General features: G+C 47.4%; 2 protein-coding genes across 3 annotated transcripts in view; one reads left to right on the plus strand and one right to left on the minus strand.

The window, feature by feature from the left end:
- Positions 1-13301, minus strand: part of Usp35 (ubiquitin specific peptidase 35) — a 58776-nt gene that overhangs the window by 24995 nt on the left and 20480 nt on the right. The window lies entirely within an intron of this gene.
- Positions 587-13198, plus strand: Kctd21 (potassium channel tetramerization domain containing 21). Of its 2 annotated transcripts, none has more exons than XM_070034919.1 (2): positions 587-616; positions 10282-13198. In XM_070034919.1, exon 2 carries the CDS (start codon positions 10312-10314, stop codon positions 11092-11094), a length of 783 nt encoding a protein of 260 aa, XP_069891020.1. In that variant the 5' UTR covers positions 587-616; positions 10282-10311; the 3' UTR covers positions 11095-13198. The 2 variants fall into 2 exon arrangements, with proteins under 2 accessions (XP_069891020.1, XP_069891021.1); XM_070034920.1 differs by having other exon boundaries at positions 594-616; positions 10285-13198.

The raw sequence follows: 13301 nt of genomic DNA on the forward strand, positions 1-13301 counted from the left end.
TCGAACAACCCCCAGTCCCCTTACCTCTCAGACCTCAGTGGGCCTTACCTCAGACCTGGCTTCTGGACGGGGTACTCAGGCCAGTGTGGACCAAGCTGGGCTGGGTTAGGTCAGGGCGGGTCCTCAGCTCCCACTAGGGAGGGGTCGCCCTCCTCCAGTCCCAGACGGCAGGGATGCTGCTCCCACTGCAAAGTCCAATTTACCTAGCTCGCTTTGCACAACCCTGTACGGACCCAGGAAGCCCGACTGTGGTGCAGCCGAGGAGCTGCGGGACGAAGCGAGGGGGAGGGACGAGGTGCGGGAAACGGGGCGGAGCCGGAGTGGGGGCCACCGGGGCGAGCCGCTACTCGGGCCGCGTCCCCTTTAAGACCAGCTGGCCTGCGCGCTGGAGGGGCGGGGGCCGGAGCTGGACGGTTCTCGCAATGCTTCCTGGGAGGTGGAGTTTATGCGAGGGGTGATTCGGGGCCGCACGGATCCCGGAGAGGACTACCAGACCCAGAATGCAGCGCGCGGCCCCACGCCGCCCCGCCCCTAGTCTGGGCTCCGGCCCACCGCCCCCTCGCGAAGCTGCGCTGGCCGCCCGCGGAGGGGAGAGGCTGCAGAGCCGGGGCAGGAGGTGGGTGCGGCGCGGGCCGGAGCAGGGGGACTTGGGACCTACCGGTGAGGAGACGCGGGCCCACTGGGCACCCGTCCTGCCAGGAGAGGTCATCATCCGCCCCAGCCTCAGCGTTGTCATCTGTGAAATGGGGCGGCCTGGCTCGCGGCTGCGGGGGAGGGGGCGCTGCTGGGGGGCAGGGCCGGCGGGCGGGGCCCGGGGGGGGTGTCGGTACTGTGGGCGGAGCCTCGGGCGGGAGGGGTCTGAAGGTGAGACCCGAGGGTTCCTGGCGCCTCCGAGGTCAGAGCTGAGTGCGCACCCCTGGGTTGGATTGAATAATGGTGCTTGGAGGAGTACGCACCGAGATCCAAAAATAGAAGGGACCCCCCCCCCCCCGAGAACGGACGGGGCTGGGGGGGGGAGCTCAGCGCTGCTGTAGAGATGTGAGCAAGGGGCCTGTGGATGCGCACAACCCCCCTTCCTTGTCTTGACACTAGCCATCAACAGCCCATCCCCTGATCTCAGTGCGTCACACACGAAATCTCACACAACTCAACACTGTGAGGGTGTCGCTGTCCACAGGTGCGGAACACAGGGCAGAAGGGAAGTAACTCGCCCTCAACCCTCGGCACTCCTTGCTTCGAAACCCCTGCTTCTCCCTGAGCTCCAGGAAGGCAAAGGTTTTAGTCTGAGAAACAGGGTTTCTGATACCCTGTCCCTTCCCAGGTTAGTGCCGTGGGACTCTGCTCCTGTGAATGTCAGCCCTCCTATGGCCTTGCGAGACTGAATTGAGGACACTGATTTGAAAACCCTTTGTGTACGAATTTATCATAGCTGGGAGGAAAAGAAAGGCCATAGGAACAGAATGCTTCAGATGAAGTGGTTGGGCAGAGGAAAACCACAAAGTGAAGCAGAAAGAGCTAAGAAGGCCAGGAAGATGCCAGTGGAGATTGGGTGATGGTGGCTGTTGGGAGTCTGCACCAGCTAGAATACTTTGCTGTGCTAGCAGGAAAATCTTGCCTGGTCAGGTGGCTTTCCTCCTCCAATCCACCTTACCCTTCCCCCCTAATAGCCCCCGCACTCACACCCACAACCCACAACCCCTTACCTCTCAGACCTCCTCGAGCCTTACCTCAGACCTGGCTTCTGTGTGGAGTGGCAGGTCCTCACTCCAGAGTACCTTTTGTCAACTGTATGGAAAAGACACACCCCTACCAGGTTAGTTGAGATGATACACAGCTTGTGGGCTTCTTAGAGATAAGGCCTGGACCAGATAAAACTAAAGATACAGCTGCTCTAGTCAAGCTCTGGACGCTCACACCTGTAATTCTGTTTCTCAAGAAGCTGAGATCAAGGTTCAAAGCCTTTCTAGGTAGAAAAAAAATCTGTCTCTTACCTCCAATTAATCACCAAAAAGCTAGAAAGTGGATTGAAAGTATGGCTAAAGTAGTAAAGCACTAGCCTCCACTGACAAAGCCAAGTAAGTGCCTGAGGACCTGGGTTTAACCCCTGGTACTCATGCACACATGCACACAAAGAAACAGCTATTGAGAGCTGCCTGGTACTGGTGCATGCAAGTGTGTGCATGCGCATGCACGTGCGTGCACACACACACACAGAGCTACTGGGAGCCAGGCATCATGGGACACACCTGTAACCCCAGCACTCCAGAGGTAGAGACAGGAGGATGGGGAGTTTGAAGCCAGTCTGGGCTGTATAGTGAGAACCTACATGGTGAAGAGGTGAAGGTGAAGGTCATTTGTCTACATTGTACTTGGGGCTGTGAGTCAGAGTCCTTATCCTGTGGGCTAACTGAAAGGTGGGCATGGGGTGGGAAGGTAGGATCTCTAGTCTATGGGAGCACACATTACTCAGGCTGAGCATGCTTTGTCCATCCACCTGCACCGTGGCAGCCTTCCTTGCATGTCTTTCCAACTGATCACCTAGACCTTGCCCTAAGCCTTAGATTGCCAATTGAAAATTCATGAGAAGATTTCAAAATGAAAACTTTAAGCATGGCAGAGAGAATGGTAAAGCTTCCCATTGATAGATGACATTAGCCTAGGATGGGTGAGAATGGATCTGAGTAAACAGGGGAAGAGATTTCTTCCTCCTTTGTTTCAACTAACCCTTTTGTGGGGATCGAGTGGATATTCCTAACCCCAAAAGAGTCAGGCACTCATTTATCTAAGTTGTAAGAAGTGTGGATAAAGTGCTCTGCAGAGAAAGTGGGCTGGGTGACTCATGCCTATAGTCCTAGCTGCTTGAGAGCTGAGACTGGGAAAATTGCTGTTTCAGGCCTGCCCAGAAAAGACATCTTGATATTGGCTGCTAAGTTGGTTTGGTTTGGTTTTTTGCCAGTCCTAGATCTTGAACTCAAGGCCTGGGCACTGTCCTTGAGCATCTTTTGCTCGAGGCTAGCCCTCTACCACTTGAGCCACAGCTCCACTTTCAGCTTTTTTGGTAGTTTATTGGAGATAAGAGTCTGAAGGACATTACTGCCTGGGCTGCTTTGAAAGGTGATATTCAGATCTCAGCCTCCTGAGTAGCTAGAATTACCAGCGTGAGCCACCAGTGCCCAGGAGCTCCTAAATTGAAAGTATATACTCATCTCCTATATAGCCACAAATACATTATGTATAAAAATAAAAATGCAAGACGTTAGTATTGCCTATTAAGCACCTAAAATTAACATTTTCCAATTGCCAAAACAAAAAAGAACAAAGAAAAACTTTGATATTCATATTGGTTTTAACTAGAAGCATCAAGATACACATATTGGATGGGTGAGGTGATATACACCTATAATCCCAGCTACTCAGCAAGCAGAGGCAGAAAGCTCCAGGCCCAAGGTTGGCTGGGGGAAAGAAAACACAAGACCTGGACCCTATTTGAAAAACTAAAAGGAGGTGACTTAGCTCACGTTAGAGCACTTGCCTAGGGAGAATAACCATTGACACATTGCATTTGATTATACCTCTTTGGGTAACCCTTTAATCTAAACCCTATTCAACTACTTGTGTTTAATTTGTTCATCATTAGTTAAATTTAGGTTCTTTGTGTGGGGGTTTGGGGGTGGGTACAGGTGGGTGAGTGGGTGGGTATGCCAGTTCTGGGGTTTGAACTCAGGATCTTGGCACTGTCCCTTAAGCTTTTCTCTTTTTCTTTTTCTTTTTTTTTTTTTTTTTTTGGCTAAAGGCTACCACTCTACCACTTGAGCCACAGCTCCAGCTTTTTGGTGGTTAATTGAAAATAAGAGTCTCACAGACTTTCCTGCCAGGACTGGCTTCAAACCATGATTGCCAGATCTCAGCCTCCTGAGTAGCTAGGATTATAGACCTGAGCCACCAGTGAAGAGCTTTGTTATTGTTTTTGTTTGTTTTTATAACGTGTCCTTGGTTGCATGGACTTAGGACTGTCAAGTTTGACTATTGGTAAGATTGTGACAAGTTGATGTCCATTGAAGAATGTCCTCATAATCAAAGCATCTGTGAAGAGATCTCTAGATTGTAGGAAGTGTGTGTTCCTTATACGGCATAGCCACTGATAGTCTTTGCCTTAATGTGGAGAGTTACAAAAGGGGAATTTTCTGATTTACCATTCCTTCTATACTTATATGGACCATGCTTTTTATTTTTAATTCAATGTGCTGAAATCCATTCTCATCATTCTTTGTGGTACTCAAAATTAGCCTAAATTCCACCTTTAGGCCAGCATCTGCATCCTTTTCCTAATGAAGATCATCAGTTGTCATTTCTCCAGGAAGCTCCAGGCCAGATATACTTATAGCATCATCTCTAGACACCATGAGTGAGCAGATCCAGAAAGTGGACTGGGGGATGAATTAACATTACTTAGTAGAGTCATTGTTTTTATAACAGCTGGTATCACTGATAGTACACAAAAGGGAGACCGAATAGAAGTAGTTACCTAACTTCTAGCCTGAGTCAGCTTCTCTCTCCTTCGAAAATAGAGGTGATACTTTCTTTGAAGCAGTGTTAAGACTTATACCTAGCCAAATTTGCTACAAAGAAAGTACTCAGTACATTAGCTATTTTCCTCACCAAGTCTTTGGGGACAAATTGAGGGTATCAGGACAGTTTTTGTTTTTGTTGTCTTGTGCCAGGTGTAGGGTTTGAACTCAAGGTCTCATGCCCTTGCTTGGCTTTTTCAGCTCAAGGCTGGTACTCTACCACTTGAGCATACCTCCACTTCTGGCTTTGTTTCTGGTTAATTAGAGGTAAGAGCCTCAGGAACTTTTCTGCCTGGGTTAATTTCAAACCATGATCCTAAGATCGTGGCCTCCTGAGTAGCTAGTATTACAGGAGTGAGCAATTGATCCCCACCTTGACAAAGTTTTAATGTAGGACTCTCAAGATTGTGTCATGACTCTCCTTATAGGACCTCAAAAATGCTATTTTCTATGTCATAATTAGAGGCTGCACACAGGGTGATTTTTAGCCCTAGACTAGAACTGCACCTTCCTATTGTACCAAGCTGGATACCCTGTAATTGCAGCCACAACTCCAAACCCAGGTTCCTCCCCCCTCCACTATGCCCTCCCCCCTACCCCCCACCCTGCCTCATGCTTAAAGAAACTGTGTATTGTTACCTGGTCTGACACCACACCCTTGGCTTTCTTGGGAAGGTAAATGGACTGTTCGTTTTCCTGGTTCTCAAGTAGACAGGCAGATTAAAACTAGATTTACCTCTTGGAAAGCCTCCTCTTTAAGGAAAAGTATTTATTCATCCACACTGGGTTTCTTTGAACTTCTGTTTCCTGGTTCAGTTTACATTCCCCTCTGCCTTTTTGAATCTGGCTTTTTAAAACCTGCCTTTTTGTGGTTTGCTGATTTATCTTTAGACCTTACAGGCTGCTATGAAGTAGAGGTTTAGACCATCCTGTGAACATGCCCTGTGTCAGTTGGCAGGGAACGGGGGTTGGGGAGGGGATCCTGGTGGCCTGGCCCCAGATGCAGGTGGGCAGAGTCCCAGGCTTGCAGTGGGTGACTTCAGTCTGGCCTTAGAGAGAGTAAGGGCTGTATGCATCTCTACTCACTTTCACAACAGGTTCCTGTAGTGTGAAAATGAACAGAAGTGTAAACTGTCCTAGATTCAGATCCTAGATCTTGCCCAAACTAGGTATGTCACCTTGAGCCAGCTCCTGTCCTTTCTGAGCCTCAGTTTCCTCATCTGCAAAATGGAGACAATAGTAGTTGGGAAGGAAAATAAAGCTTTCTTGTCCTAGATTCTTTGCTACAAATTAAGTTGATGTAAAACACATTAACAGGAGCAAACTTATTTTAACCATGTGCACACATACTATATGGGGATCAGATTTTACCCAGACTTCTGAATACAGAAAGAGGGGCAGGGAGGTGGTAGGTGGGAGTTGGTATCAGGGAATTTGGAAAAGACTGAAGGGAGGTAATATATAAATATATGCCTTGTACAGCTAAAAGTCTCTCTAGTGATAAAGATTGTCTCAGAATAACTTCTTGGTATAAATAGGTTTGCTAATGAAAGTGTTCTTTATGTCAAAATTTCCTTTATAAAAAGAGCTGCTTATGTATCTACAGTTTCTCCAAACAATCAACTTGAGGGCTGGGAATGTGGTTTAGTGGTAGACTGCTTGCCTAGCATGCATGAAGCCACAAGTTCAATTCCCCAGTACCACAAACACAAAAAGCTGGAAGTGGCAGTGTGGCTCAAATGGTAGAGTGCTAGCCTTGAGCAAAAGAAGCTCATGGAGCATGCCCAGACCCTGAGTTCAAGCCCGATGACTGGCAGAAAAAAACAAAAACAAAAAATAATAATCAGCTTGAAAAAAGAAATATGCTAAACGGAGAGGAGGGGTGGCATACTCTGGGAGATAACGTAGGGGACACAACTGGGAAGGGAGCTCTTTGGAAAACGTGTGCCTAGCATGTTTAAGACCCTTGGTTTCATCTCCAGCACTGAAAAAGTAAATAAGTAAATGTAACCAGGTTGGAGCTGTAGCTCAGTGACAGAATGCATGCTTAGCATGCACGAGGTCCTAGGTTCAGTTCCCAGCACAAAACTAAAATAAACTGCTATCAAGTATTGCTCAACAGGTGTCAAGTAAGCCCTGAGTTCAAGCCCCAAGACTGGCAAAAAAACAAAACAAAACAAAAAAAAAACATTTTCAATCACAGATAACATTTTCACCTCAGCCTCTGCTACAGCTACTACAGCTGTCCTACCTTTGGGTTACAAGCTCAGCCTGCTCTACTAATGATAAAGATCAAAAGTAGGTAAGAAAAAGACCAGTTGAGAAAAGCACTATCTATGACTGGTTATCACCCACTGACTATATTGATTTAATGACTTATTAATGAGTTACAATATTTATTTGTGCAAGGTCTTAGGAAAGCTGTTAATGTAAAGGAGATTTGGGACAGCCTTACAGAGTGAGGCTCCTCTATTAGGCCTTAACAGGAAGAAGAGAAAGTAGAAAAGGATGATGCAAGGATAGGACAGGTGACTCTGTGAGGTTGTACAGTACCAGAACCTAGAATGAATGTGAAGGAACAAGGTGCTTGGGGCAAGGAGTAGTGCTGTACATGCTCAATCTGAAGACCAGAATAGAGAAAGGATATAGAATATGGAGGGAGCAGGGATGAGACCTGAGTTCCTGCAGTAATTCTAGAAACAGAAGATACAGAAGAATCTGGGATGCCTCCCAGGTCTTGGGCAGTTGATGGCTAAGAAATATTCACAGCAGGGCTAAAGACAGGGGAATTCTGCTAGACTGATTCATGTGGAAGATCCGATTTGGAGTTGACGAGGACACAACTGGGTGCACATGATAGGCAGTAGCTCCAATGATGTTAATTCAACACCACCAGACTGAAGGTGGTTTGTGTACCAAGCTCCTCCCCTATGTCCCTCCCCCAGTCCCAAGGTGCCAGTTTCTGCTCTTTCATTTCACATCATTGGACCTGTTACAGTACAGCCTGTGGACTTGTAATGATAGCCCAGTGAAGGCCTTGCACGGCCTTGAAAGACTGTGAGTTAGTAGGTATGGAGTAAACCCCACAGAACACAACTTGGAGAGGGAACAAGAGGCCTGCCTTTTAGCCATCCTCTGTCCCTACTGCCTTTGACTCTTGCCCTCTCCAGACAGATGGCTGGAGTCACACCACAGTGGGAGAAAAACAGGTAGTCTATTGCTTTTTCAAGCAAAGACATAGAGATCGGGGCACTGACCAAAGATCCTCAGGAGTGCTTGGGGCCGCTGACTGCCCTGATCCCCAGTGTCCTGAGTACTTCTGTACCAATGCCTACAGGAGGTGAGAGCCCGTGGTCTGCAGGGTGGTCTGGAAAGGTAGCCTTTGATTCCTAAGCCAGCTCCTTCCATGGAGCTTTCACAGAGCCTGGGTATGAAACCTAGTATTTTGAAGAGGAGGACTAATTTGGCCTTTTTTTCAATGACAGAGGCGTTAAAAATTGTGCAAATTATTACATAGGAAAAAAAAGAGGTGGAAGAGACTAGGGTCCTGGGAAAAAGAAAATAGGGAGATTAAAACAGATTTTGGAATGAGTATATGCTTAGCTGCACTAAGCATCTGCCTGCCTTGGCCCTAATCCCCTAGTATCCTCCCCAGATGCTGCTTCCAAAAGGCAGACTCCTCCCCTTCCATGGCGGCCATCCACGCCTTTCTGTTGAGCCTCCCCACTGTCTCACAGCCCATCTGCTCCAAGCTTTTGCCAACACATTTGTAATTTCATCATGGGCTTCTCTTCAGACACTCCAGATGGTTAATCCTTTTCTGCAATATCAAATTGCCCCATTAGACTGGGGAAGAATCAAAAGAGAACTGTCTCCTCAGGCAAGGCAGCTGAGCATCTCCCACATGCAGCCCAACTTCCTACTCAAGAAAGTGAGTCTCGTTACAGTCAGCCTCCTCAGAAGGCAGACACCTTGTGAGAAGTACTTGCAACTTTGGGAGGGCCTCCATGGGCCTTTTTGTCCATGTAGACCATAAATGTGCTTAGCAAGGTCTTTCTACATGCAGCCTGGGCTTTTCTGAAGGGCAGTACAGGGGCCAATTCCTCTTGGTACCCTACCCTCAGTGTTGGGGAGACTGATGCATTCATTCCAGAAGCTGGCTCTGAGGAAGGGTCATGTTAGAAGCTGGAAGGGTGTAAGAGGGGGCATCCATGCTTTCTAGAACTTTAAAGAGAAGTTAAAATCCGACATGAGGTAGAAGGAAACTCAGCAGTTCTAGATGCTAGAGGCTGTTAGATCAAAGGGGAAGAAAGGGCACCCTCAGGAAGAGGGTGCACAGACTCACACATTAGCAGTGATCCTATAGTCAGTTACAGAGAAGGCTGGGAACTGGATCTTGGTGGGAAAGGTTAGACTACCAAGAGCCAAGAGCATCTTCTTCACAAGGCAGCTTGGTCCAGGAGCATGGGAACGTGAAAAGAAAATCATGCCAGAGGGCTGAGTGCCCAATGTAAGTGTGGTAGGTAGAGAGAAATGGCATGGTCACAGCCATTCATAAAACCCTTGGAAAGGGCTGGGAAGGTGGCTCAGTGGTAGAGTGCTTACCCTGCATGCATGAGGGCCTGGGTTGATTCCTCAGCACCACATAGGCAGAAAAATCCGGAAGTGGTGCTGTGGCTCAAGTAGTAGAGTGCTAGCCTTGAGCTGAAGAGCTGAGAGACAGCGCCCAGGCCCAGAGTTCAGGCCCCATGACTGACAAAAATAAAAACTTGTAAAAAAAGAATTCAACTCATAGGGCAGCACTGGTATAGTAACTAGGTCTGGAGTCTTAAATCTCAAAATAATTTGTTCCTTGAGCATACCAATCTTTAGCTAGTGGGTATTTATATATCTTTCATAGAAAGGAGTCTGAGTCTGAGTCCTGTGGGTCCTTCACCTCCCTGAAATGGGGGAATGGGTTCTGGCTGGGTCTTCCTCATTCATACAATAGTGATGGATGGTAGTACTGTCTGTGTCAAGAGATGAGAGGACTGTTAGGTGAGAATATGCTTATGTATGGGGGCTGGGAAGGTGGCTCAGTGGTAGAGTGCTTGCCTTGCATGCCTGAGGCCCTGGGTTCGATTCCTCAGCACCACATTAAGCAAAAAGAAAAAAGCCGGAAGTGGCGCTGTGGCTCAAGTGGTAGAGCGCTAGCCTTGAGCTGAAGAGCTGAGGGACAGCGCCCAGGCCCAGAGTTCAGGCCCCACGACCGGACCCAAAAAAAAAAAAAAAAAAAAAAAAAAGAATATGCTTATGTAGCCTGCAGTCTACACACATATTCCTCTTTTCCTTCAGACCAGCAATGGCTAGCTCGCTAAACATTTAGTCACCAAGGAAGCTATTCAAAACTATTGCTGAATCCATTAATCTCCAGGAAGCAGGACCCAAGCGTGTGTGTGTGTGTGTGTGTGTGTGTGTGTGTGTGTGTGTGTGTGTGTGTGTGTGTGTGTGTGTGTGTGTGTGTGTGTGTGTGTGTGTGTGTGTGTGTGTGTGTGTGTGTGTTAATATATGTGTGATAATTCCCTTGTGATTCTAACAGCCACTCATCAAATATTAAGTCATTTCAACTCTAAGGAGTAGTTAATTGTAGTTGTTGTATACCAAGAGGAGTTAAGAAATATGGATACCCAAATCTAGTTAGACAATAATCATTTCTCATTTTTTCCCTTTCCAGTAGTATATTCCAGTATCTCAGTCTCCTGCCATGTCTGACCCCATTACACTGAATGTTGGGGGGAAGTTGTACACAACTTCACTGGCAACCCTAACCAGCTTCCCTGACTCCATGCTCGGCGCCATGTTCAGTGGGAAGATGCCCACCAAGAGGGACAGCCAAGGCAACTGCTTCATTGACCGCGATGGCAAAGTGTTCCGCTACATCCTCAACTTCCTACGGACCTCCCACCTAGACCTGCCTGAGGATTTCCAGGAGATGGGCCTGCTCCGGAGGGAGGCTGACTTCTACCAGGTACAGCCCTTGATTGAGGCCTTGCAGGAGAAGGAGGTGGAGCTCTCCAAGGCCGAGAAGAATGCCATGCTTAATATCACACTGAAGCAGCGTGTGCAGACGGTACACTTCACTGTGCGGGAGGCACCTCAGATCTATAGCCTGTCATCCTCCAGCATGGAGGTCTTCAATGCCAACATCTTCAGCACATCCTGCCTCTTCCTCAAACTCCTGGGCTCCAAGCTCTTCTACTGTTCCAATGGCAACCTTTCGTCCATCACCAGCCACTTACAGGACCCTAACCACCTGACTCTGGACTGGGTGGCCAATGTAGAGGGCCTGCCTGAGGAGGAGTACACCAAGCAGAATCTCAAGAGGCTCTGGGTAGTACCCGCCAATAAACAGATCAACAGTTTCCAAGTCTTCGTGGAGGAGGTGTTGAAAATTGCTCTGAGCGATGGTTTCTGCATAGATTCTTCTCACCCCCATGCTCTAGATTTTATGAACAACAAGATTATTCGATTAATACGGTACAGATAAAATAGAAAAAAAAAAAAAACAAGGAGCCACATAGGGGTGGGTTTCCCAAGAAGCTCCACATCAGCCAAGGCCTTGGAGAGTGTCTCTTCAGTGGTATGAGGCAGGGGACTATACTAATGTGCATTCATTGCGTAGCAGGACTTGATTCCCTCATAATGAAATCCACCTTTTGGAGTCCACTTGTCCTTTGAACAGAACCATCTTTTCCTTGCCATTTTGAGCTGGAAATGGGCAGTTTATTATGACAAGTGTCAGCAGATATGTACAAGAGGAGTCCACAGGTGGCCAGGACAAAGGAGAAGCCATTTTGTCATGGACTCATCTCTGTACCATTAGCCAGTGCCTCATCTACCCATCTGTACAAAGAGCCTCTGGGAGAAGACAGTGTGAAGTGAGAATAAGAGGTTCCTTTTGGATTCTCAGGATGTAGAGGGCTCAGCAGATCCAATCATGCCTGCTCTTCCTTCTTTAGGATGCGCCATGATCTTAGACTCATTTTCCCAGGGTGACCATGTTTGGCTGGCCTGGAATGTAGTGTGTTCAAAGAGCTCTTTTGTGGCCCCCACTCAGGGAGAAAGTTGAGTATGGCCTAAAGGAGTGAGTAACTGGGCAAGGTTCAGACAGTGAGGATGTTCTGCTTGAGGCTGAATCTAGTGATTTCTGGCTTCAGAAAGGAACCACTGTCCTTGCAAAGTTGTGAAAGCCCCTGGAGCCAATATAATGAAAGGCACTTCATGATCCAGCCTACTGCTTCACTTCTGTAATCCTTTTCCCCTAAATTGGAAGTGTCATGGAAACATGTCAGTTTAAACAAACATTATGATTCTCAGGGTTAGAAAATAATCTAGTAGTTGTTTAGTTCTCCCCTGTCTCCAGGACATGCCAGCACATTTGAGGATGAGCATCACATAGGCCTGCTTACATATTCCCGGTGTCAGGAAGCTTACTATTCCTAAGGCAGCTCCTGCCACAGTTGGATGGTTCTGGCTGTTAGAAAACTTTCCTATATTGAACCAAAATCAGTCCTGCCATTGCCGTGTGCTAGATCTCGGTTCCAGCCCTTCCTTCTCACCTATTTGTGTAACTTTCCAGTCACCTCAAGAAGCAAGAAGCCAGACACTTACTCGAAAATACTATTACTCAGAATTTGAATTGCCCTTGGGATATTTGGAACCAAAGTTGGCCACTTCCATACCTTGCAAATCAATCCCCCTTTGTTATTGCTCTACCTTGCTTGTGACCCCCCACTTCCTCCACCCTCCTCACCATTTTCATTTGGGAGCTGAAATATCACTGCCAGGACCATCCAGAGGAAGGAGATGAGGTCCTGCAAAGAAACCAGGAGTGATCGAAACCTTCACACTGCCTTTAGAGTAAGTGTCTGGCCCACAATACTACTCTGAAAGAGGCAACCTTCCATATAGTCCTGTCTAGTCCTAACTGTCCCGTAGACCTCCTTGGGATTCATGAAGAGTAAGAAACCCCAAGCTACCACTTCCCTGTGGATGATGAGCCTTGCGGGCCCACAAACCGCACATCATGATTCATCCTTGTAGTAAAAGTGGCTTTTGAAGTCCACATAGGGGAGGGGCTTGACCCAGACATCCATATGAGGTGGACCAAGCAGAGGGCTTTGCATACTTACACTTTGTGCATAGGAAGCTTGAATAGTGGGCCATAGTCAAAGCCAGGTCCTTTAGACAACAAGGCTTGTCCCTTGAACAGCTGAACCCATGAATCTCTAACAGCTCTCCTGGGCCACCAGGCCAGTGGTACTCAGAAAACCCCTCAAAGTAGGCCAGATTTAAACAGTAGAAATTGTAACTACAGCAAAATAATTCAATGAAGTCTAGTAAATCACTACTGCCCTGTTTTCTCTCCATAAAACTGCTTTCTCCATATTTTTGGTGCTTCCTAATTCAGGCAACTTGACTTTAGAGAAAGTATGGAACCTGTAAAGCCACTAACATGTTGTGTGACTATGCACCTCACTGAGCCACCTCTGATTCTGCATCTGTGAAATGGGCGTAACAGTAATACATAACCCTACCTACCTCACAGGGATGTTGTGAGGATCAAATGAAATAATGTATGTGAGAATAAAGACAAATGATTAGTATTGTGTATCTGTTTTCCATGGGGAAGAAACCCTAGTCTTGAATCAGAGAGACTCAGATTTAAATCCTGGCTCCCTCACTTGCTATGTA

The sequence above is a fragment of the Dipodomys merriami genome, unplaced genomic scaffold (genome assembly GCF_024711535.1).
Source record: "Dipodomys merriami isolate MVZ:Mamm:240054 unplaced genomic scaffold, mDipMer1.0.p SCAF_25, whole genome shotgun sequence".
NCBI lineage: Eukaryota > Metazoa > Chordata > Mammalia > Rodentia > Heteromyidae > Dipodomys > Dipodomys merriami.

What these genes read in the sequence shown, in the direction of transcription:
- Kctd21 (XM_070034919.1), top strand. Translation starts at nt 10,312, where the DNA reads ATGTCTGACCCCATTACACTGAATGTTGGGGGGAAGTTGTACACAACT.